General features: G+C 40.3%; 1 protein-coding gene across 11 annotated transcripts in view; it reads left to right on the top strand.

Annotated features, from left to right (window-relative positions):
• LRRFIP2 (LRR binding FLII interacting protein 2) overlaps positions 1-26,758 on the top strand; it is a 105,184-nt gene that overhangs the window by 61,126 nt on the left and 17,300 nt on the right. For 7 of the 11 annotated variants that reach the window (XM_039522777.1, XM_039522780.1, XM_039522776.1 and 4 more), the window contains 7 exons: positions 2,544-2,612; positions 4,818-4,931; positions 7,528-7,572; positions 8,406-8,519; positions 9,027-9,098; positions 18,645-18,815; positions 19,405-19,497. In XM_039522777.1, the coding sequence (XP_039378711.1) occupies positions 2,544-2,612; positions 4,818-4,931; positions 7,528-7,572; positions 8,406-8,519; positions 9,027-9,098; positions 18,645-18,815; positions 19,405-19,497 (678 nt within the window). Of the gene's footprint in view, positions 1-2,543; positions 2,613-4,817; positions 4,932-7,527; positions 7,573-8,405; positions 8,520-9,026; positions 9,099-18,644; positions 18,816-19,404; positions 19,498-26,034; positions 26,128-26,758 lie in introns of all 11 variants that reach the window. The other 4 variants (XM_039522785.1, XM_039522779.1, XM_039522783.1 and 1 more) reach the window with 4 other exon arrangements.

Here is a 26,758-nt window from a genome sequence, read left to right as displayed (position 1 = left end):
GAGGGCAAGTTCATTTCTCGAGTTTCACTGCAGGTCGCTCTGAGCAGGGCTGATGTAGCCACTCGGGTGATGGCTACTGGGGTTGCCATGGGAAGGGTTTCATGGCTTCAGGTCTGCCATATGAGTTTGGACGGGGTCATGTCTCTGCCTCGCCCAGTTCTCAACTCCCTCCAGTGGTGGCTGGACCCACAGGTAGTGTGTGCAGGGGTCCCCTTCACCGGTCCTCAGCCATCCCACTCACTGGTGACGGACGCATCAGCTTTGGAGTGGGGAGCACATTTGGGAGACCTCAGGACACAAGGCCTCTGGTTTTAGGCACTCTGGCACTCACGCTCCATATCAATATCAGAGCTGAGAGCATGCCAGACTTTCCAAGACCACTTGACAGGGAGCTGTGTATCAGTTATGACAGACAACACCTGGCTGTTCTGTATCAACAAACAGGAGGGTGCATGCTCCTCTCCCCTGTGCCAGGAAGCCCTCAAGCTGTGGGACTTCTTGTGTAGTTCATTCGATACACCTGCAAGCATCATACCTCCTGGGAGTACAGAATAAGTTGTCGGACGGTCTTAGCAGGTCATTTCGTGGCTACAAGTGGTTCCTATGCCCGGATGTCGCAAACTCCATCTTCCAATGGTGGGGCTTTCCCTAGATATACCTGTTCACCGCATGATGCAACAAGAAATGCCAGCAGTTTTGCTCCTTCCTGAATCTCAGCCTGGGCTCCATTGTGGATGTGTTCCTCCTCCCATGGGGAGGCCGTCTCCTCTGTGCCTTTCCACCCATCCCTCTCATTCACAAGGTGCTTCTCAAGATACAAAAGGAAGAGGCTTCAGTGATATTGATAGCTCCAGCTTGGTCCTGCCAACACTGGTACACATTTCTCGTGGAAATGACCGTGGACGCCCCAGGCACCTTGCCGTTCCTCCCGGACTTAATAACTCAGGATCACTGCTGTCTCCAGGACCCAAATCTCGAGTCGTTGCACCTCATAGCGTGGAAGCTCCATGGCTGAATCCCCTGGAGCTCTCCTGCTTGGTCCTGGCTGAACAAGTCCTCCTTGGCAGTAGGAAACCCTCCACCAGGGCTACCTACTTTGCCAAGAGGAAGAGATTCTCAATCTGGTCAGCACAGCATCATTTGTCCCCGACGCTCGCCTCTATACCATTCATCCTGGACTACCTTCTCCATCTCAAGCAGCAGGAACTGTCCATATGATCAATAAGGGTTCACTTGGCCGCCATCTCTGCCTTCCATCCAGGCGCAGAGGGCCGGTCGGTCTTTGCTAACCCTATGATCAGCCATTTTCTGAAAGGTCTCGACAGGTTATATCCGCATGTTCAATAAGCATCCCCGACCTGGGTCCTCAGTCTGATCCTTTCCAAATAGATGGGTCCACCCTTCGAACCGCTGGTGACTTGTTCCCTGCTCTATCTGTCATACATGGTGGCATTTCTGGTAGCAATAACCTCAGTCAGGAAAGTGTCTGAGCTCGAGGCCCTAACATCTTAGCCCCCTTACACCGTGTTCTATAAGGACAAGGTTCAGCTCAGGCCACATCTGCTTTCCTCCTGAAGGTTGTCTCTCAATGTCACATCTCCAGGACATCTTCGTCCTAGTGTTCTATCCTAAGCCGCACTCAAACAGCAGGGAGCAGAGGCTTCACTCATTGGATGTCCACAGTGCACTAGCCTTTTACATTGAAAGAATTAAACCATTTAGGAAGTCCATTCAACTGTTTGTGGCAGTGGCAGACAGGATGAAGGGTCTTCCAGTCTCCTCCCAATGAATTTCCTTGTGGATCACGTCCTGCAGCCGTGAATGGTATAACCTGGCAGAGGTGCCTGCCCCTCCGTTCACAGTGCACTCCACTAAGGCGCAGGCTTCTTCAGCAGTGTTCCTGGCACAAATTCTGACCTAGGAAATAAGCAGAAGTCCTCCATACATATTTCACTGTGCATTATGCGATTTACCCAGCATGCCAGGGACGATGCGGCCTTTGGTAGAGCAGTGCTCCAGTCAGTGGACAACTCCAACCCCACCTCCTGAATTTAGCCTTGGGAGTCACCTGATTGGAATTGACATGAACAAGCACTTGAAGAAAAAAAAAACAGTTACTCACCTTCTCATAACTGTTGTTCTTTGAGATGTGGTGTTCATGTCCATTACAATACCCTGCCTCCTACCCATCTGTCAGAGTACCCAGCAAGAAGAAATTGAGGGGGTGGTGGGTGAGTAGGGCCCTATGTTGAGCACCATGATGGCGCCACTCCAGGGGGCGCCCGAACCAACCCAATGGATACTGCTATGGGAAAAATCTTCCAGCTGCCATGCATGTACGCACACATCTGATTAAAATGGACATGAACAACACATCTCGAAGAACAACAGTTATGAGAAGGTAACTGTTTTTTCTTTAAATTTGTGTTTTATGTACTGCGTGTGCCTCATTCCCTGATATTCTGTGAATTACTTATTTCAGGATAGAAATTGTTTGGCCTGCAGTCAATCAGCTGTAAATACATGCATTTTAATCTTTGTAGTTTACAGACAATGAAACAGGAAGTACCACATCCTCTAATCATGCCATCCGAGGGCGGAGTGATAGCATGGTGAGCCTGGTTGCATGCAATTGTCTGATGGTATTGGTGGTATCTTAACTTTTTTTAAGATCCCTAATTACTTAATTTATTATAGCACATACTGTTCCGCAGATATGAAGGGCTGCTTATGAGAGAAGGAAAGTAGACACCCCTATTCACTTACAACTTGTGTGCACCCATTTGTTGTGTGTACACTGAGTTGTGTTTTCTTGGAATCCATTATATTACTTGGGCAGAGTTGTATGACATCTCTATATATGTCTTATAATGCAGCTCAAATAAGACAGTTGACCTTACTTGTACTGGGTGAATGTTTTTGAATTACTTTTTCAGCTAATTCAATTTTTAAAGAAATATAATTATAGGCACAACTAGTAGAGCCACCTATACTTGAGGTTGCCAAACATTACTTCCCATTATAAGACCCTGTATTCAGTTGCTTATAACTTTGTCAAATTTTAACTTTTCTGGCTGAAATTTTCCATGCCAGATATCTGCATCTGGCTGAATATTTTTTGAAAATTTCAGCCAAACTGGTTCCGATGTTTGGAGAATGAGATTAGGGGAAAATACATGGTTTTAACAGATTTAAAACAAAAAATTTTTTTGTTGAGAAGCTCTAGAACAGGGGTGAGCAAATACGGCCCGGGGGCCGGATCTGGCCTGTCTAACATTTCTGTCCAGCCTCGTCTGCTCCTCTGAGATCTCCGAGTCTGGGCCACTAAAAGTCCCGTGGCGCAGTGGGACGCTTAGGAAGGCTGCCTGCCTGCCTGCCCTGGTCCCACGCCGCTCCAGGAGGTGGCCAGCTGTTGCTGGTACGCTTCTGTGTGCTGCCCCCTCCCCCAGCACTGTCCTCCTAGCTCTCATTGGCCGGAAACCGTGCCAGTAGCAGCCAGCCACAGCCGCTTTAGGGAGCAGCATGAGGCCACGGCATGCAGGCAGCCTGCCTGAGCCCTGCTGCACCACCAGTCGGGAGCCGCCTGTTTGTAGCACCTCCCGTCCAGAGCCTGCACCTCGCATCCCCTCCCGAACACCACCCCCCTGTAATTTAGATACCTTCAGTCATATCCGCACTCTTTATACACATGTAATGTTCATAGCTCTGACCACATCTCCAGCTCTGAGACAAAATGATTAACATCAGGAAATGCTTGATAAGGGGATACTTTCTATTGAACATATGACATTTGGGCCGCTGCTACCCAGAGCCAGCACCCTGTGCCGGCAGCAACTCTGGCATTACTGTACTACCCCCGACCCCACCCACAGAGACAGCTGCCGGTGAGCCTGGTGCCCACCTCAGTGAGCGGGGTTGGGGGTGGTACAGCCATTCTGGAGCAGCTGCTGGTGCAGGGTGCTGGCTTCTGGGAGTGGCGGCCCAACATGCTGCTGCTTTTGCCACTGCAGTTCCCAATAGAGCCCTGCAGCTTTACAGATATGGATGCGGATATAAATTTTGTATCTGCGCAGGGCTCTGTCCGCCAGATTATAATGTGGATAATTATAACTTGTTCTAATCCATACTTTGTTTGTTACCAGGCTCTGTTTATTTTTGCAGATACTTTGTACTTAATTTTGTACTTAATGATCAGATTTCCGAGCTGTACTTGTGATTAGAAAACTTACTCTTTACTATTATAAAGCTTTTTTTTTTTTTTTAACTGTGATTGGCGAAAGGATCTCATATAGTGTTAAACTGCAATTGTCATTCATTATCCATTGTATCTGGCACAATGTTGGTGCCAAAACTCATTTTAAATTGAAATGGGAAGGTAAAATTCATAAATGTTAATTGTTTCAGAGGAAGATATCAGTAGCCTTAGAAATGCTGTAAATCATAATTTAAGAATGCAATTAAACTGTTGAATAGTCACAGGGAAAGTAGTGGTAGATCTGAGACACTTTCTTTTTTGACAAAAACAAATGTATTGGTATTGTGCACTTAAAACTAATATACATGTGTAAGTTTTTCAATAGGAACATTTAAATTACCAAAAACAGTAAGAAGAGGAATTCAGTCATTGTTGTATCATTATTAAACTTGAGAAATGCCAAGAGCAAATTGCAGTAGTTGATATTTTTAATTTGATTTATATTGAAATATAATTGTAGCTTATAGTGGAAAGGGCTTTTGTTATCTTCATTCAGTGAAAATGTTTTCCATTCTACCCTTGATTTATCTTTCCTTTTTCCTTTTTTAATCTGGCTTTGAAGTCAACTGATTTTTCTGATCGAAGTGAAACTGCAGCTGATTATTTTAGTCGTTCCAATCGCAGGGGGAGCATTGTTTCTGATGTGGATGATGCCAGTATCCCAGATTTAAATAGTGTGAGTGTAATGCATATTATGATATTGTAATGAATACAATGAACTACTAATGATGTTTTCTTACTTTACTGAAAAAAAAACTGCCTGAAAAAAGAAAAAAACCTCAGAACAGCAGAATTTAGTCAATAGTGAATGAGTTTTGTAGCTGTTTTTTAAACTAACTGCCAGTTTTCTTATTAGAAAATAACAGAATGTTCACTGAATAAAAAACAGATCTTTTATCTCTTGGAATGCTATTTTTTAATACAGTTCAGAAAATTATTTTATACTTTGCCTGAGATATACATGAATTTATAACGATCTAATTGTATATAATATATAATCATGTACTGGAATCATTAACAGTTGATGCATCCATTTGTATGAGTGCTATGCATACCTGAAAAAGAGCTTTGTGTAAGCTTGAAAGCTCCTCTCTCTCACCAACAGAAGTTGGTCCAGTAAAAGGCATTACCTCACCCACCTTGTGTCTCTAATATCGTGGGACCAACATGGCTACAGCAACACTGCATGCTATAAATACGTAAGGAATGTACAATGTCCGAGTGTCCTTCATATAATAAGCCTAAAAACCTTTGAGAGTAAACTGTGGTTTTAGTCTGAAATAACAAGTTACTGTGCAAAACTGGCACCCTTTTGTTCCACAAATCTTATTTGCAGAGTGTTTTCAAAGAGTATCTGCTTGCTTTAGTGACACCAAAAAAACAAACAAAAAAGCTTGGGGTGCTGGTAGCCATCCCATGGCCATACAGTTATGAGAGTGTAAGCTGGATTCTACTCGTTTTCATGTATTGACAGAATTATCTTAATTCCAATTGCAGGGCCACATTCTACCATCAGGTTTCAGAGTAGCAGCCATGTTAGTCTGTATCCGCAAAAAGAACAGGAGTACTTGTGGCACCTTAGAGACTAACAAATTTATTTGAGCGTAAGCTTTCGTGGGCTACAGCATCCGATGAAGTGGGCTGTAGTCCACGAAAGCTTATGCTCAAATAAATTTGTTAGTCTTTAAGATGCCACAAGTACTCCCATTCTACCATCAGTTACTCCTGTTTAACTGAGCAAAGAATTTGGTGCCAAAAATCCCTACTTTTTCTAGTAGACTGTCCCAATCATTCAGATACAATAAACAGCTAGTTCCCCCCAATACCAAATTTACAATTACTTGTAAGAGGACTTCACTTCACACTTCAAGTTAGCAAAATATTTTCTTTCTATTCAGATGAAAAAAATGTAATGCAGTATTATTATTGTCACCACTATGCATGTTATACACCATCACTGTATGCAGCTGTATGTTCAGAGCATGGATAGATGTCGGTTGCAGTGTGCATTCTGTTTCAAATTGAAATTTAAGCTTGTAATATTTTAATTTACTTTTATGGATATTAGCGTTCTCTGTTACAGGGATGTGATAATGTGTTGAGAGTGGTTAATTGCATTATTTTCTTGTTTACTAGAATTGCTGTTGTGTGAGTGGATTCTTAATTCTTGTTTTTATGGTAGCAATAAAAATTACATAATTAACATTTTCTAATTGATATTCTATAGGGAAGATTGGATTCAAAGGGAGTTGTAAGTTACAACTCTTTGAGACACAGCTCTTATCAGATAATCAGTAGACTGTCTTAATCATGACTGTCTGCTTCAGGTAGTAACATATGTTGCACTGGCAGCTCTAAAGATGAAACCAGGAAAGAACATGAGACATGGAGAACTGATGTCTTCAGAATTGTATGAACTTTGTTTCTGCTGTGATGCCAAATCCTCTTAAGTCTTCTCCATTAGTTTAGGGCAAAAAGAATTAGATATTTGTGTTGAAGACAATTATTGGATAAGTTGTTCTGGAAGAGCTACTTATACTTATTAAAAATCTATAGATTTGTAATGTCTTAGGCTTACATTTCATTTGGATTTTTGACTGAAGAAAATGTTGAAATAAGTCTGAGTAATAAAATTAACACATCCACACAAAAGTTTAGTACATCTAGATTCCTATAACAGATGTGTGTGTTTCTGGTCAAGCTTGATTAATTAAAATATTGAATGAAATAAATAGTAAGGTATTGTAAATAATTAGCCCTCTTCTATCGTGCCTTCAACCTCAGTTATTTGTCTTGATGTGACTGCCAGTTCTAACAAATAGTGCGGTGTATTGTGACATGAATGTGTGTTTTCTGGTGACTAGATTAAGACACTCAAACTGATTTCACTTGTGATCTAAACCAGACTTCCAAAAAGGTTAGTGTTTGCTATTTTGCTTACCATCGCAATCACTGTTATGCTGAGATTTATAATACTGAAAATAATTTCTGTTCTCAGTTCTTTAATATTAACAAAGGCTTTTACCTGAAAGGTTATCTAAAATTTCTGAAGTTTTATTTTTAATTATAACCATTAATTTATTTGTAAATGCTACAATTAAAATAAAAACTTTTTTATTTTAGGCCTAACAATTAAGTTTTGGAGCGTTGTACATAATCCACAGGATTACAACAAATGGTTTACATCTCATTATGCTTGGTGAACACACAGGTGTTACAGCTGTTCAGTCACAAAATGAATAATTATAATCACTTTTTTTTCCTTTTTCCAGCTGGAAGAGAAGAGTGACAAACCGTATTCTGAAATTTACACAAGGGTATGTTTGTTAAAAGATTGAAAGTCAATTTTCTTTAATTATAGTCAATTTCGAAACATCTCCAAAAGTTTATATGCCATATGTTTTAGTAGTGTTTGTATTCTAATACTTTGACAGTTAATTGCAAGACGACACTTGTAAAGCTCTGTGTAAAGCCTAGCTAACATTCCTGTTCCTGTCCCTTTATTTCCCATTGGAAGAGAATGTCTCTTAAAGGAGCTATTTTATTTATACAGTTCATCCCCATATGTCAGGAAATGTTGAGCAAAGAGATTGAATTTGAAGGGGACAGGACTAGAAAAACTCAGATTTTTTTTTAACTGCTGTTGCAGACATTGCTCCAAGTCCTTGTGTGGGAGGGATTAAAATGACTATTAAAGGTGTGGAAACTTTGAGATCGTTCCAGCACTATAAGCCCACTAGCAAGATGTACCTAAATACAGAACTTCAAATTTCTGTAGGATATAAGTAAAAATATGATGATTGATAAGCTACTTATTCTAGTTTTTCTCTTCACTGTTACATCACCTCAACCAAAGTGTTTTGTAAACATCTCATCAACAAAACAGATCATATATCATAGCAAGCATATGGAGCCAGCAGACCAAGATATAAACTAGATTCTGGAAATTAACCTTGGTCAAAAGTATGATATAATAGAACCTGAATTTTAAGTCAGGTATAAAACAGGATTTTTTTAAATGTATGTTTTCAGTGTTTTAATTGTAAAGTAATTTATTATGAGAAATGTGAGATATATCACAAAGTGGGAGGCTACCACCTCAGAAAATATCACAATATGAATCCTGATATAGTTTATTCTTTTTTTTAAGCCGGCATCTCGCAATTCAGCAAGTACAACTCCTCTGAGTGGGAATTCATCCAGACGAGGAAGTGGGGATACAAGCAGTTTGGTGGATCCTGATGTTTCATTAAGTGAATTACGGGTAAACTGTGTTACTGATTTGAAAAAGCAGGAGGGTTTATGTTTAATATGATGGGGCACTAGAGAGGGAGATGGGATTTCTGTTTTTTGACATAGAAAAATAAAATGTGACGTATCATTTTAATGACGGTGAGGAAATATAGATGCATGTTATAGCAATGTTACTACTTACATATGTAAATGTTTGTGGCACTGGAAGCTGAGTACTGAAACAAATTTTATTTTAATAATATTAGAAATTGTTGGATAGATTTAAGAAATGGGACTGAGTAATTTTTAATACTAGTAGTTTTCAAACAATGGTTGCATAACAAAATAGTCAGAATTTTTCACAGATTTGAGGAGGGTTTTCAATTTGTGTGTTAAAAATGTTTTGTATATTTTATTTTGCACTCTTTGGCATTTGACTGAAAAATATGCAAAGCTAAAGTCCTGTTTTCTTCGCAAAATTTTCAACTGTAAACTATTTTCCGTCTTTTATGCAATGGTTCATTCCTATGTCCTGCAGGATATCTATGATCTTAAGGACCAGATACAAGATGTAGAAGGGAGATACATACAGGGACTTAAAGAACTAAAGGTATAAGGGCTCACCATCCCAAGCATGCATTTTATATGGACATATGTTGGTAATGGAGATTTTATCAGTTCCACTAACTGCACATAGCTTTACTAACTAGATTTTTAAAAATATTTCTCTGAAGCATGTGCTTAACCTGCAATGCATAGGATGGATCAGATTTTTGTATGTGTAAATTACCAAAATATACTATTTCCCTGTAGATTCAAAGTTATTTATTAGTCTCACATTAAAATAGCATTACAGTTTTCATATCAAGTGCCAATAAGATGAAAACTAACATTTTAATGGAAAATAAATGCACATTAAAAATTCATACAATGTGTGAAAAAAAGACAGAAGTGGGATGTAGTTCTGACAAACAAAATAATTTAACCAAGGAAATTGTCAAGAATTAAACTTATAAATTTCAGAAAATGTTAGTTAAAAATCCAAAAATATTTAAAAAAAATACACTGTCATGTGTATTGGATTCAGGAGTAGATGAGTTTTTTATGACCTATTGATAGACTAGTATCAAGTGAGAGAGGTGGATTTTTTTTAGTATACTTTGGTTGCACTCTGGCCTTCTTTTTCTGTCATATACACAAGATCCTCATTGTCTTAGTCCTTTGTCATAGTCAGCAATATGTTGCTTAATATTTAAAGTACAATTACTTTCCCATTTGGTTTACTTATAATTGGCATTCTTATCTTTGTTTTCTGTCCAATTAATTTATTTAAGAAATAATGTACAATTAATTTACATTCTGAAGCCTTCCTCCCCCTTTCTCGGCTGTGCCCAGAAGAAACTGGATGTAGAGGAGAATTTGATCTGTCTCTTTCAGCATATTCTTATCCAGATGCCTGTATTCAAATTTCTTGTGAATAGTGATATTTAAATATGAAGAGCTCTTAATTGTAATTATTTCTGATGCGTGCACACACACTTACACCCATTTAAGATGCTCTTAATGATCAAGTAGAATTCTGACCTTACCTAATTTGCATTTTACAGCGATTGTTTTGTTTAGTAGCCTTCTTGTGGAGGGATTTAAAGAGAATATATAATATATTCTGATAAAAGGGAAGTCAAACACATTTTAAAGTCAGCATTTTATTATTCTACACTAGCCCATCTCCCTTTCAGAGAATGAGTGCATAAGCGATCAGAACAGCTGGTTTAAGGTTATGAAGTACAGAATTTGTATCTCCTTGATGTTAGTGTATTAATAGGCCTCATAGTAAAATGGTCAAAATACTTTTTTTTTTTCCCTGGAGCCTATTGAATCCTTGATGCAGTCTTATCAATTTCCTTAATGGTGGCAGAGCTGGAGGATATCTGTCTTTAAGAACTTGTGTTACTATAGATGCAGATGTCAAAAATTCTGTAATGACTGTATAACTACAGGTTCAAATATAAATATGGAGTTCTTATTTAACTGTCAAAATATCCATTATTTTACAAGTCCTCTATTTTCTTGATCTTGTCAAAACACTTTGCATCCACAGGCCTTTATCATTTAACAACTTGAAAAAAATACCTTTTTTGTTAACTCTGCATTGCACCTGAAAGAATATTTTCAAAATGGGCTTAATTCTAATAAATATGAAGTACTTTGTGCATGCTTGTCTGCATGTCATAAGTGATGTTATGAATCATTAAGAATGTTTTATTTGCAGATAATGTGATGATTGCTTTTCACTTACCATATAGCACAAGCTATCAATAGAAATTAACATTCTAGAAGCTTTGCTTGGCTGACATCAGATTTAAAAAGTGGATTGCTGTTATTACTATTGTAATTTTAAAAGAATCCTTAAGGGCTCTAATTTTAAGATACTTAAGCACTAGTCCAAGATTATAATTTTGTAATGGATTTTTTTTCAGTGGCACGATCATACTCAGAGCTGACATGAGTTGCAGATCACCAAAACATGAAGTCAATGTATTTCTTATATACGTTCTAAATATTCTCATAAGTATTTGGAAATCTTTGCATCTATAGTCAAGAACTTCTTAAGTTTGATCCTATTTCTTATAAATGTCCATCCCCTGACATGTGCTGTTACTACTGGGCCCTTTTTACAGCTTTGGCTCAGTGGCACTACATGTTTTTTCCCCTTTCAAGACTCAGGAAATGTCATCTTGAGAAATTCTCCACCGCACCATATTCTCTGTTTACTCTGCCTCCAGTTGTAAGGTAATGATTCTCTGTAGCTCTCTTCCTCCTCCTAACAGGGAAATTATTTTATTTTTCTTGATCTCTGCTTAGTAGTTTTCTGTTGGGCACCTTTCAGAGCTGCCTGGGAATCATACCAGCTTTGCAATTCCCACGAGTGCTTTTCCAGTAGTGGAGGAGTAATGACCTGCCAGCCGACCACTTTCCTGTTCCTAAGGCTGGTGTTGACCCTTCAAGATCTCTAGGATAGCTGAGAAATATACAGATTAAAAAAATTGTGCAAGGGATAGAAAATGTCCAGACTGTGGTTCCACCCAGTTTAACTCAGTTATGTGTGGCTTCTGCCACCAGTGCCATCTACCCTCAACTCAGTCTGAAGGGAATCCTTCCATCTTTTCAGGCTTTCTGACTCTTGGACAAGTGTGCAGTCTGCCTCCATTGCCCTCCTCAGGTCAGCCTGACTAATTTATATAGCCTCTCCACTTTAGATTCCCAACTAAAATTTGAGGTGACTTTATTCCTGAGTAGCTCTTTTGAGTTGCCTGTAGATTTTTATTTCCATTTTCTAGCCCATTTCCTCCTAGAATTCAGTGTCTCCTTCCAGAATTCTTCCAAGTCAGTATTATCTTTGAACCTGACCAACAGATCTATGATACTGATACTTCTGCAGAATCTGCTGCCTGTAGAAGCCATCATCCGTGTTTCTTCTCTGGAGAAAGGGGAACAGTTTTTTCTTAAGATGTTTTGTGGCCTCCAAGAAAGAGGGTGGCTTTTGCCCAGTGAAGGACTTGATTCTCGCAGTCAGGAAGGTGAAATTCTGGATGGAACCCACAGCATTGACTCGGGAGATATCACCAGGGGGCTATGTGTTTTCAGTTAATCTCAAGGTCTACTTCCCATTTGTAGTAATGTCTTTGATATTTGCCATCAGCTCCCAGAGTATTTCAGATCTCATATAATTTGGATGATGTACTGATATATTTCCCCAACAAGGGAAATAGCCTATGACCCTCTTCAGACCACCAGATTAATTCAATAACATGAGTTTGTGACCAACTTGATGTAGAGATCTTGCCACCCCAGAATCTATTTCAGAAGATCAAGTCTGATTCTTCCTGTGTTCCAAGCCCATTAAATATCAGCCCTCTAGTGCCTGCAACTTCTGATGATCTTCTGTGCAGACGTAGTCCGTTGAGCCATAATATATCTTTGAGTTCTTTTGCACTGCATCCTGGCAACGGAAACTAGCAATACAGGAGTATGAACAAGCTGATTGGGCTATCTTATCCATTTCATAGCTCACTCAAATGGCATGTTTCCTTCCTTGTGCATAACCGTATAGGCAAGCCGCTCCACTACCGTGCTGAGACGGGAAATCACTTAGTCCAGTGATCTCAAGGATAAACTCATTCCATTTCACCTTTTGAAACTGAGAGTGCAGAGGGATATTGTCAAGTTTCTCTTTCCAAAAATTGTGCCATCTCCAAAATATCTCTACATATAGAAAAAAGAGTGGTTTTACCCTCACTTATTGCAACAGGCAGGGAGGCACTACTTGCAAAAAAAAAAAAAAAAAAAAAAAAAACCAAAACAAAACCAAAAATAAAACCAGTGTGTGTATATATTTTACACACGCGCGCACACACACACACACACACACACACAGTCTTAAGAAGTCCTACAGTTCTGGAAAATCTGGGCTGTTTTATTTGGGCCTCAAATGTCATGGTGAAGATGAACCACCAAAACAGACTGGTTGAGTTTAAAAGATTTCTTCCTGTGAGAATAGAAACAGTGTTAAAAAATGTTCAGTTTCTAATCCAGAAATGGTTGGTTAAACAGACACTTTTCAAATCAACTCAACAAACAGATTCTTTTATCTTATTCCAGACATTGGCATCAACCACCTTCGAAGATGGGGTTTTTTTTCTTTCCATTGGATGGGTCTTCAACTGTATTGTTGCCAACAGAGAAAGTATAATTTAAAATATCTGGGAGGACTGTGCCATAGTAAGTCTTGTAATCAGACCACTGGGAGCTGCCAATTATGAAGGACTTTGTTCATCAAAGTCCTCATGGAGACTGCTCTTCCTAGCTGGAACCTCAAAACTAAGCCTTGTATCACCTGATTACTCCAGAGAACTAGTAGATTTCGTCATTATATCAAGAAAGCTGTGCACGTTCAGTATATATAAAAGAATGTGAAATATATGGTTTTCCTGGTATGATCGAAGGACAATAAATACCTTTTAGGCCACTATAGAAGGAATACTAATGTCTCAGTTGTCCAGTTTTCAAAGGGGCCTGTGCCTCAGTTATTTTAAACCAGGTGTCTGTTCTAAAAAACTCTCCATTTTCTCTTTTGTCTGAAAAGTCACCTCTTCAACCTCTTCTCTGCAGATTTTCTCATCTCTAACTAAAAATTAACCTATTGTACAATGGAATTCGAATTTGGTCCTCCAAGCTCTCACCAAGTCTTTCTGTTGGCACCTGCCTTTTCCTCATGATGAGAAAATTTCTTTTTTTTTTTTTTCAGCAGTCACCTCAACTAGAAAAATACGTGAACAAAGGGACCCCTTTTATTAAAGACCTGTAGTTGCAGTTTTTTCCAGAGATAATTGTGGTTTTTATGCCGCTCTGGAATTTGTCCCCAATAGAGTATCCTTCTACTTTAACATGAGAACATAAGGAGGACCATACTGGTTCAGACCAATGGTCCAGCTAGTCTGCCAGATGCTTCAGAGGGAATAAACAGAACAGGGCAATTATCGAGTGATCCATCCCTGGTCATCCAGTCCCATCTTCTGGCAGTCAGAAGTTTAGGGACACCCAAAGCATGGGATTGCATCCCTAATCATCTTGGCTAATAGCCACTGATAGACCTATCCTCCATGAGTTTATCCAATTCTTTTTTGAAGCCAGTTATACTTTTGGCTTTTGCAACATCCCCTGACTGCAAGTTCCACAGGTTGGCTGTATGTTGTGTGGAGAAGTACTTTCGTTTCTTTTATGCCTGTTAATTTCTTTGGGTGTGACTTCTGGTTCTTGTATTATGTGAAGGGTTAAATAACACTTCCCTATTCACTTTCTTCACACCATTCATGATTTTATAGATCTCTATGATATGCCACCTAAGGCATCTCTTTTCAAAACTGAACAGTCCCAGTCTTTTTAATCTCTCCTCATATGGAAGCTGTTCTGTACCCTTAATCGTTTTTGTTGCCCTTTTCAGTACTATTTTCCAATTTTAATGTGCATCTTTTGAGATGGAGTGACCAAAGAGCATGCATTATTCAAGGTATGGGTGTAGCATGGATTTATATAGTGACTCATTTTCTTTCTTATCTATCCCTTTCCTAATGATTCTTCATATTCAGCTTTTTTGATTGCTGCTGCACTTCGAGCAGATGTTTTCAGAGAATTATCTGCAATCACTCCTATCTATCTTGAGTGGAAACCGCTAATTTAGATCCCTTCATTTTGTGTTTATAGTTGGGATTATGTTTTCCAGTGTGCATTACTTTTGCATTTATCACCAATTAACTTCATCTGCCATTTCGTTGCCCAGTCACCCAGTTTTGTGAGATTGCTTTGTAACTCTTTGTAATCAGATTTCGGTTTTAACTACCTTGAGTAATTTAGTGTCATCTGCAAATGTTGCTACCTCACTGTTTACCCCTTTTTCCAGGTGATTTATGAATGTTGAACAGCACTTGTGCCAGTACAGATCCTTTGGGGACCCTACTATTTGATTTTCTCCACCATGAAAAATGACCATTTGTTCCTACCCTTTGTTTCCTATCTTTTAACCTGTTATTGATCCATTAGAGCAGTGGTCCCCAACCTTTTCCGTGGGACGGGCGCCGGACGACTAGCTGTCAAGGACCGTGGCCACTGGACAAGCAGTCACCGAAATGCCGCCGTGAAGTGGCAATGTCAAGAGGCGCTGCCGCCGAAATGCTGCCATGAAGCAGCGTCATCAAGAGGCGTCGCTGCCAAAATCCCGCCGAAAGCGGCGGTAGCGCTTCTTGATGTTGCCATTTCTCGGCAGCATTTCGGCGGCTGCTTGTCTGGCGGCCAGTAGGCGGGTGCACATAGATACCCCGGTGGGCGCCATGGCGCCTGCGGGTACCACATAGGGGACCCCTGCATTAGAGGACCTTCCCTCTTATGCCATGACTGCCTACTTTGCTAAGACCCTTTGGTGAGGGACCTTATCAAAGGCTTTCTGAAAGACCAAGTATACTATATCCATTATATCACCGTGGTCCACGTATTTGACACCCTTAGAGAATTCTAATAGATTTGGCAAGGCATGATTTCCCTTTACAAAGTCATGTTGACTCTTCCCCAACATATTGTGTTAATCTGTGTTTTTGATAATTCTTTACTATAGTTTCAACCAATTTGCCTGGTGATGAAGTTTAGGCTTACTGCACTGTAGTTGCTAGGATCACCTTCGGAGCCTTTGTTAAAAATTGGCATTATGTTAACTATCCACCAGTCATCTGATTTAAGCGATAGGTAACATACCACAGTTAGTAGTTCTGTGATTTCATATTTGAGTTCCTCAGAACGCTTTTGTAAATACTATCTGGTCTTGGTGATTTCTTATTGTTTAATTTATCAGTTTATTCCCAAATAATCTTTATTGATGCCTCAATCTAGGACAGTTCCTCAGATTTGTCACCTAAAAAATGGTTCAGGTGTGGGAATCTTCCTCACATCCCCTGCAGTGAAGACTGATGCAAAGAATTCATTTAGCTTCTCCTCAGCCTTGTTTTCCTTGAGTGCTCCTTTAGTATCTCAGTTATCCTGTGGTTCCACTGATTGTTTGGGCTTCTTGCTTCTGATGTACTAAAAACATTTTTGCTCTTAGTTTTTGTCTTTTGCTAGTTGGTCTTCATATTCTCTTTTGGCCTGCCTAATTATATTTTTACACTTTGTATTTTCCTCAGTAGGATTTGACTTCCAGTTTTTTAAAATATGTCGTTTTATCTCTAGCTACCTCTTGTACCTTTCTTTTGTTGGTTCTCTTACTGTTTTGGGGTGGTGGTGGGGGTACATATTGTGTGAGCCTCTATTATCATGTTTTTCAGAAGTTTCCTTGCAGCTTGCAGCTATTTCACTTTTGTCTGTTCCTTTTAATTTCCATTTAAGCTCCCTCCCCTCCAAATCTGCACATCCTTTGGAAATACTAAGGGCCATAAAACTTGATTTGATCTTACTGTGGAATGGCATAAAACTAATGTTCTTTTCATGGGCAAAAACACACCTTAAGGCTTATAAATTTATCAGTCAGGGACTCAATGCACACTCAACTAGAAGAACAACCACTTCATTAGCAGAATTGATGAGAGCTACTGTTGATGAGATCTGCAAGGCAGACACTTAATTTTCAACAATTAATGCTTTCACCATTCATTGCAGAATTGTCATAGTGACCTAAGCAGAAGTTGTGTTTATGCTGCTCTTAATCTAAAATTAGAAATTCCTTTGTATATAGTTGTATAAAGCTTTTATCTATATTTTATTTTTTGTTTTGTCCCACTCTGACTTTAATATCTGGTTACTCTTTGCTACTTCCCAGAGTATGGAGACGCATGAAAAATTTCCTTACCTGTAATTTTTATTTGTTATGGTTTTCCATCTTCTGATTATATATGACTTCCACTTTGGAGATATCCGTTATTTTCTGATGGAACATAGAACAAATGGATGCTTTTTCATCATGCTCATAAACCATCATATTCTGCAAGTTTAGTCTATTAATTTATCCATGCACGATTACTCTGGGACCCTAGCTACCAATTTCTTCCAAATACTGTCATTCTAATTCAGTATTGCTTCTGTAAGTTTTTGTCCTGGGAAGGGTGCGTGAGATACGGTGTTTCTCCAGCACAGGGCTTCTGGATCCTGGAAGTGGGAAGAGGAGGTATGAGTAGACATAATTAGATGAAAAGGAAGCTTTGGGCTGTAAGGAACAGCTTCCCAATAGTGAAAATGTGTTAGATTATGGAATAGTCTCCTTCAGAAAGTGGAATTGGTGGAAACACCATCAGTTCCAACTTTGAAAAATAGACAACAGAACACTAGAGGATGTATAGTAGGGGAGTACTTAGAATATCAGGGTTGGAAGGGACCTCAGGAGGTCATCTAGTCCAACCCTCTGCTCAAAGCAGGACCAATTCCCAGATTTTTACCCCAGTTCCCCAAATGGCCCCCTCAAGGATTGAACTCACAACCCGAACAGTCCTACACTGGCAAGAAGATGAATTTGATGATCTAACAGGTCTTTTCCACCTCTAATTTATATGATTCTATGATACTGAGATTTTGCACTTTAAAATTATCTTGTATTGAGATCACTGCATATTTAAAGGATACAAGCAGGCTAATAGTTTGTCTGTTATGTGAATAATTGACATTTGCTACTGTGCTTGAAAATTGTGTTTACATGATTGATTTTTACCCTCAGGACAGAGAAGAATTGGGTAAGAGTGGTTGAGTAAGTGCATAGTAGACTGTGCACATGCACCTTTTTTTTTTTTTAAGCCAAAGACCTTATTTAGACAGATTAGTATCAAGTATATGAATCAAAACTGTGGAGTTCTCTAAAAAGTAAATGAGATGCATATGCCACAACTGGTAAAAGAGCTAAGCAGTTAGAGGCACAAAAACTTCTCTTTAAACACTGATTTCTCCAAAACCACAGGGGATGATTACTAAAATGTCTGTGACCATATTAAAACTTAGGTTCTGAGCTATAAAACAATAAGCGCTTTTAAGTAATAGTGGTGGTGTTGATGTGTTAAGATATCTGATTTTTAACCTGCCAAATTAAACTTATCAGTTAAAATCACTCTTAATCATTGAGATATTTTCTTTCATACTTTTAGGTGATTTACTTGGTTAATCATTTGAGCTCTTATCAATTTTGTAATTTTACTGAATTCCTAAAAATGTTTACACCTGCAAACACTGAACAAATGTTGTGGCTGTGACACAAACTGACAGAAAAAAGAAAATGCATAGATTAGGGGGAAATAGCTCCTACAACTTCCAAAGTTAGACATATTAGTAAGATTCTAAGTTCCTGGGGTGGCACAGGAAAAAATGCAGGTGAAAAGTTATTCTGTAATTTGTTGCATACATTTGCAACAATTTTGCAGTGCAATTAACACTATAAACTAAATCATAGAAGCTTACTGTAATTTAATTTATATTTCTACAGAAAGACCTCAAACAGTACTTAGTAAATTAAAATGTTGGTATGATTTATTTCAAAACAAATGTAAGCTCTTCAGTATTATGTCCACATTTAGCATTTATACTGATTCATCAAATAGTTAAATTAATGCTAATTTTTCTAACATCTGTGCAGGATTCTCTATCTGAAGTTGAAGAGAAGTATAAGAAAGCTATGGTTTCTAATGCTCAGCTAGATAATGAGAAAAACAATTTGATTTATCAAGTGGATACGCTAAAGGATGTTATTGAGGAAAGGGAAGAGCAGATGGCAGAGTTCTATAGGGAAAATGAAGAGAAGTCAAAGGTACTGATATTTTGTGTATTAAACTGTATTATAAAAGTCTGAATTTTTTAATGTAAATAGAGCCTGATGGTCAGTAGCTACCTTGAATATTGAGATTATTTTTTAAGCAGATATGACAGAGAAGTCATATCATGATTGAAAAGTAAGACCCGGAATGTTCTGTGTGTCTCTCTCTCTCTCTCTCTTGGGAAGGAATAATTATTTTGTCAGTCACTTAGATTCCTCCTTCCCACAAAGATCCAGGTCCCAAATTTTTCAATATGAGCTAGACAATATAATACAAAAAGAGCATTGTGCAGATTCAGTAATTGGTGGGCGTCTCACCAGCTCATTGCACTTACACCTCATTGGTGGGTTGCCCACATTCCCAGCTAGTAGGTTTAGTCGTTTAGCTACTTAGTGTCTGGAAAATTATTCAAACCCTGAACCTGTAAATTCTAACTTAAGGAGTCTGAACTGCAAGAGGAAATCATTGCTAATACTGCTATTTACTGATGTTCATAATATGTTTATTTTAATTTATATTGAAAATGTATGCGTCAAACTCTCAACAAGCATGCGCTGCTTAACTGATATTTGTTTAATATAGGAATTGGAAAGGCAGAAACACATGTGCAGTGTTCTACAGCATAAGATGGATGAACTTAAAGAAGGCCTTCGTCAGAGAGATGAACTAATAGAGGTTTGTACACATTCAACGTCATATGGCTGTACTTATGGAAATATGTGAGGGAGAAAGTAAATAAGAAAGTGTTGTTGTTTATTCCTTCTCATAACACAAGAACTAGGGGTCACCAAATGAAATTAATAGGCAGCATATTTAAAACAAAAGGAAGTATTTCTTCAAACAACTCACAGTCAACCTGTGGAATTCTTTACCAGAGGATGTTCTGAAGGCCAAGACTATAACAGGGTTTAAAAAAGAACTAGATAAATTCCTGGAGGATAGGTCCATCAATGGCTATTAGCCAGGATGGGCAGGGATGGTGTCCCTAGCCTCTGTTTGCCAGAGGTTAGGAGTGGGCAACAAGGAATGGACCACTTGATGATTACCTATTCCGTCCATTCCCTCTGGGGCACCCAGCATTGGCCACTCTCAGAAGATGGGATACTGGGCTAGATGGACCTTTGGTCTGACCCAGTATGGCTGTTCTTATGAGTTACCATTCTATCTTAATTTTTATGAATTTATTTAAAAGTTAGAAATGTTCCTATGAAATTTACACAAATTTATATTGATATGGTAAAATACTTCAAAAAAAAATCTAATTACTGGGCATCAGACCAATATTTTCTTTTTGTGAACACAAGTCTAATGCCTCTATTCGCAAAACATGGGTTCATAGACGCGGTTTTCCATAGCTTGAACTCCTGCTCTACTATCATACCCACATGCATCTGACGAATTGGGTATTCACCCACGAAAGCTCATGTTCCAATACGTCTGTTAGTCTATAAGGTGCCACAGGACTCTTTGCTGCTTGTACAGATCCAGACTAACACGGCTACCCCTCTGATACTTGACCCAAATATTGAGCTGTCGTCCCAATCCCAAACACCAGCCTCAAATGAATTTAACTTTCTTTGCCTTCCCAAAACGTTTGTTTTACAGTTTATTTAAAAAGAGGATGGGAAGGAATTTCAGTGTTTGTGAATGACCTCTAATTAGGTTTGCATTGTGGCTTATGTTTGTGCAGGTGTACATGAATGTATTGTTTTCAGTTGGCTTGGTACTGGCTCTCAAAATCAGTGCCAGCTTCTTGTCTGCAAGCCCCATATCAAATTGTAGGTCCAAGGAATGTCAGTTTCTAGCCCTTTTAATTAGATACACCAATCAAGCCTATAACATTTGAAAGTTCTTCATTCCTCCTTTTCTCCCCCACACCCCCCAAGTTCCTCCACTACCCTACCAGTTCCCTGGGTCGGTCTTCTGAGTTTCACAGGACCTAAAAGTCTTTTGAGAAGACCCGTGATCAGTAGTGGGAGGATATGGTACTGATGGGGGTGCAGCTTATGGTACTAAGACTGTTGTATGCAGCCAATATGACCTCTGGCTAGGAGAACAGGTAGTTCTTCGAGTGCTTGCTCATGTCCATTCCATTGTGGATGTATGTGCTCGCCACATGCACTGGTGCTGGACATTTTTCCCTCAGTGGTATGTGTAGGGGACTGGTCTGGCGCCCTCTGGAGTGGTGCACATATGCTGCAGTATAGGGGGCGCTGCCGGCTCCCAACACCCTCAGTTCCTTCTTTCCACCAGTGACAGTGCTGGAATGTCTCCTTGCTTTGGCAAGCGCTTACTTATCCAATGGTTTTCTCTTAGTGTTGTAAATAGATAAGCATCCAGCTCTAGGACTTGGAGCTTCAGTACCGGGCCCCCTGCCACAAGCGTCATGGAAGCAAGCAGGAAGAGGACTTCAGGGCCACGTCGGCACCGCAGTTGTCCCCGAGACAAGACCATTCCTCCTCCTTCTCCTAGGCATTGGGTCCTTCGGGCTAGATGTCCTCGGCCAAGCCTGGGGGGCTCCCACAGGGCCAATGGCCTACCCCATGGCAATTCTGGAATCCATGGGGGGTTCTCCAGGGACCCTCATGCAATGATCTTTATCAGGGGCTTCAGAGAAGGTCGGCTACCATTTCCCACCTGCTACCATATTTGGATGCAGGGTCTGAGCAAGGTGCCCACGAGCTTCCCCTAGCCACAGTGGAGGTCACCTCTCCTCCTGCCCTCGCCTCCTCGTCATCCTCGCCAGATGAGGCAGTGGTGGGACTACAACAGATAGTGCCACAGGGTACACCGGGAGCTGCTAAAAAGGCAGCGAGCCTGGGGTTAGAGGCAGAGGAGTTGGCACAACCCTCTGATGGGCTGTTTGACATCTTGGCTGCAGTGGCCCCGTCCAGGGTGGCACTCCCCGGGCATGATAGGGTGGTAAAGCTTGTAAAAACATTGCGGCAAACCCTATCCTCCCTCCCATCCATCTCCAAACAGGCGGAGAGGAAGTATTATGTCCCTGCGAAGGGGGTTGAATATTTGTACTCTCACCCGTCCCCCCCTAGTGGTCTCGGCGGCCAACGAAAGAGATAGATAAGGGCAACCAGGCCCACCTCCCAAAAATAAGGATGGCAAGAGGCTTGACTTATTTTGGAGAAAGGTTTATTCGTCTGCTAGCCTACAACTCCGAGTGGCAAACCATCAGGCCCTACTTAGGAGGTATGATTTTAATGTTTGTCAGTCAAACTCCAAATTTGAAGATTCATTGCCTGAAGTCCAAACTAGGGTTCCTTGCCATCCTGGGTGAGGGGAAAATGGTGGCAAAGGCTTCCCTCCAGGCTGCCTCTGATGTGGTGGATTCGGCTGCAAGATCCATGGCCATGGCAACGAGGCGGGCATTGTGATTATTGTCCTCTAGGCTGGCGACAGAGGCCCAGCTGTTGTTCTAAGACCTCTCTTTTGGCAGCTGGGCCCTATTCGCAGAACAGACAGACACAGAATTACATGGGCTTAAGGACTTTAGGGCTACCCTACACTCCTTAGGCCTCTACGTGCCGGCCCCCGCTAGAAAGGGGTTCAACCCGAACAACCAAGCAGTCAAGCCAGTCCAGAGCCCTATCACAAGAAGGGCAAGGCCTATAAGCCCGGTCAGGGTCAATAATTCAGCTCTGCCTCCCAGTCAGGCTCTTCCCGCTACCCCCAGGGTAAGAAGCGGGCATTTTCAGGTTGCGCCCAAGGGTGACATCCCAGTCTACAGACAAATCCTCCCTCTCTTTGTTTTCAAACTGCCTTCCTTCCTCCCTCCCTGCTTGAGCTGCAATAACCGCTGGGTCCTCAGCACAGTGGCAGCAGGGTACACCCTACAGTTTATTTAAAACCCCTCCCTCCCATCCCCCTTCCCCATCTCTTTTCATGGACCCTTCTCACAAGCGACTTCTTGCCCAAGAGGTACAAGCTCTCCTGCAAGTCGGGACCATAGAGGAAGTCCCCACATGTCAGAAAGGGAAAGAGTTTTATTCCCGGTATTTTCTCATTCCAAAGGCCAAAGGTGGTCTCTGACCTATTTTGGACCTGCGAGGCGTCAACAAGTATCTCAAGAAGTTAAAGTTTCGCATGGTTTCCCTGGCCTCCATCATTCCTTCTCTAGATCCGGGAGATTGGTATGCCGTCCTCTATTTGAAGGATGCCTACTTTCACATATCAGTATTACACGGGCACGAACATTTTCTGCATTTCACACCACCCTCCTTCCAGTGCTGCCCCAGGCCCAGTGGAGGCCCGAGAGTTCAGGAGGAGGCAGGGGCTGTGCCATGGGAGAGCCTAACTGTCCTCAGCGCATGGCAGCCAGAAACCCCTGGGCCTGCTGCCGAGGCCCCCCCTCCACCAAGTGATACGAGCCTCTGTAGGGAGGAGGTGGGGCCAGAGCGGAGCCGCGATGGCTGAAGGCTCCTCTCTGCCCCTTGCGCTGGCAGGAGGCCTCCTCAGCTAGCGGCCGGCTGGCCAAGAGGAGCAAGTGGGCGGGGGGTAGGGGTAGTGGGAAGGGAGAAGGCAGCCCTGGGCCCACTGGCTGAGAGGAGCAGGGCTGGGCTGGGTGGAGAGGGAACCAGTGCCACGGCCACTTGGCCGCAGTACACAAGTGGAGTACCGGGCCAGCGCACAGCACCCTCTTTGGCGGGCCACCCTCGGTAGCCATCCTGGTTGCCCATCCCAAAGGTCTGCCCTGTTGGCTGTGCCCCTTATGCCACAGCAGATGTGCCCCACTCCAGAAGGCCCCAGAGTTGGTCCCCTACGCATACCACTGAGGGAAAAACTTCTGGCACCAGTGCATATGGCAAGCGCACACCTACAATGGAATGGACATGAGCAACACATCTCGAAGAACACCAGTTACAAAAAAAGGTAACACTCTTTTCACAGCATGTAGTGGACTAAGCACTGAGAGGAAGGATCTCCTGCGTATTCTAATCCTGGTTCTGACACTTACTCCCTCTGTGGCCTTAGTTGGGTCACTGAACCTTTCTGGTTGAGCTTTTTTATCTAGAATACTTAACTGCCTCACAAGGTATGGATTATTAATGTTTGTAAAGTGCAACAGCATATAAATGCTTATATTCACCAGATGCATGTGGACACTTCACAAAATGGGGGCCAAAGAGCACTCACACTTCAGGTTATTTAGACAGTTATTCATTGCAATACTTTTCTAAATGTTGGCATTATGCACATAACCCAACACAACCAATGGGGTTCCCTTGATCAGCAGAAGGTTGATTTTACACAGACACCACCTCCACTCACAGATACAAAATGAGTTGATTTGTTGGGATATCAAAGAATTACTCTCTAATCATCCCCCAAATCCTCAGACTAGCCCAGGGACATGATTATAGTGGCATGATTATAACAGATTGGGATCGGTTATATTTTGAGGGCATAAGAAAAATGCTAAGGCCACCTCTGACCACAGTAGTACAGGGGAGTTGCATCTTCCATGGTGGTTAGGTTCTGAAGTCGGCGCGTAAGGCGAAAATCGCATATAGTCAAACGCTCATTGAGTGGAATGGTGGGCGGAATCACCCGCACTACAGGTACAGTATTTAAATTATTTTTTTTTGTTTTGCCAAGCGCGTATAGTTAAAATCGCATAAGTTAAATGCGCCTATGATGCGACTCCACTGTACATTACCTAGAATTATTTGACAGGCATTTCATTGCTGGATGCTTTATCTTGTCTAAATATACAATTCTTTCTTTCTTTCCTTCTTTCTTTCTTTTTTCCTTTCCTTCTTTCTATTGTTTTCCATTTTATGACATGAGGTGATAAACCTAATACTCTGTCAACACACACAAGTGTAAAAGTTAGAAAATGTTCTTTGAGTTACAGAAGTACTTTTTGCAATATTTCTTCAAGATTGCTTTAGAAATTGTGGTTTTGTTTTCTTGAGCATTAATGTCTAATATGTTTACTGTGGTATTACATATTTTCTGATATAATGGTTTTCAACCTGTGGTCCACAGAACCCTGGGGGTCCGCAGACTATGTCTAAGATTTCCAAAGGAGTCCACACCTCCATTTGAAATATTTTAGGGGTCCAAAAATGAAAAAAAGTTTGAAAAACACTGCTCTAATACAAATACCTCATGAGCTGAAATTGAAATTTTTACACCAATTCACATATTGCCTTTAACACTTCAGTTAACTTTCTAAGTTTCCTGGGCCAAAAATAACCTCTAAATCTTGCAGTTCTAAAAAAGATAACAGAACACTAATCCATAGTCTGAGATACTATGTCCTAGAGTTTCCATGTTTTGAAGGCAGAAAACATAAATAATACACCTTTTCAAAGGAACGTGCTTTCTTCCTGATCATCCTGTTTGTATTCTGTTTGCTGCATACCTGACCTCCGACTTGGGATGTATTACATTTTCCCAAACATATTACAACCAGAATATATTTGTTTTGCACTGGTACAGATGTTATTCTCAACTTTCTATAGCTAGCATCCAGTACATTGCAAACATTTTGATATTGGACAATTGTTATGTTTATACCTTTTTCTGTTATGGTGAATGAGGCTGCAAGGGTAAGTCAGAGGCTAGGAAATGTAAAAGTAAGTGTTTTAACCTGTTTTCTAGTATCTTGCATCAATGTTGTATTTTAATTAAATTTAATTAATTTTGTGGCATTGAACTTTTTTAATGTATTCATTTGTCATAATTTATAAGAATTAACATAAAAAGGGGTTACATTAATTTATGCCTAGGCCTGTGGTTCCAGTCTCATCTTTAATAACCGAATACTTTTCAGTCCATAGAGAAAAGAACTTTTAAAAAAGGTCACGTCCATGTGATACTTGACAATCTCTGTTGAAGAGCTATCATGAAGATATTTTTTCCTCTAGAAAGGATATTACTTCCAAATTATGTGGACTCTGCTATCATGGAAATGCACAGATACAGCTGATACATTATCAAAAAGTTATTTTATATATATGCCTGCTCCATATAACATTAGTGTATAAATAAAGTTAGTTACAATATCCTTGTGTGATTGAAAGAGGAAGGTGTCATATTAGCCTAAGATGCCATCTATGTTTTTAAACTCTCATCCTTACAGACTCTTTGGTTGATTTTTTTTACTATTTAGTTTCCTTTATCTGTTTTTTGTTTCCTTTACTAGTCTGTCTTTTTCCTCTTTTATTCTTTTCCTCCTCCCATTTACTACAGGAGAATCAACGCATGCAGCAGAAAATAGACTCCATAACCAGAGAGGTGTTTGACCTCCAGGAGACAATTAATTGGAAAGATAAAAAAATTGGGGTATGAAACTAATATGGGGGGAAAGGGGATCATTGATTTAGAAATAGACTGGTATTGTTAGAGGATTCTGGACAGTCCAAAGAAATGAAGGCCATGTATATTTTAGCCATTTAAACACAGTTGAAATCTGATATTTGTAACATAGGCTCCCCACTGGAACAAAGAAATGAGCTTCACTTCATATTGCTGAATTTCACTTACATATACAGTGGGTGAAAGGGATAAATTACAAATTTTATCCTTCTAAGAAATTGGTTAAGAACGTAGGCGTGGCCATACTAAGATAAAATCATAGGAGCCATCTGGTCAGTTGTCATACATCTAGCAGGAGCCAGTGCCTAATACTTCAAGCAGAAAATGAAAAATACATAACCACCTATTCAGTTTTGAAAATATGGCTTACTACACTCATTTTGAATGTTGAATTTACTGCATTATATATGCATTAAGCAACTTGTTATGCGTTTTATATTGAGAAAGGAGAAATCTAAGCGCTCATAACACTTCAAAACTTGTTAGCCATCTATTCGAAAAAAGCAGTGTTTTGTTTTTAAATAAAATCACTCCTATAAAATCATATTTTTTCAAGAAGTCTAGCTATATGTCATACCCACATCTCAGGGGTGGTTTT

The sequence above is a fragment of the Mauremys reevesii genome, linkage group 2 (genome assembly GCF_016161935.1).
Source record: "Mauremys reevesii isolate NIE-2019 linkage group 2, ASM1616193v1, whole genome shotgun sequence".
In the NCBI taxonomy this organism is placed as follows: domain Eukaryota; kingdom Metazoa; phylum Chordata; order Testudines; family Geoemydidae; genus Mauremys; species Mauremys reevesii.
This window is presented reverse-complemented; position numbering and strand designations above follow the sequence as displayed.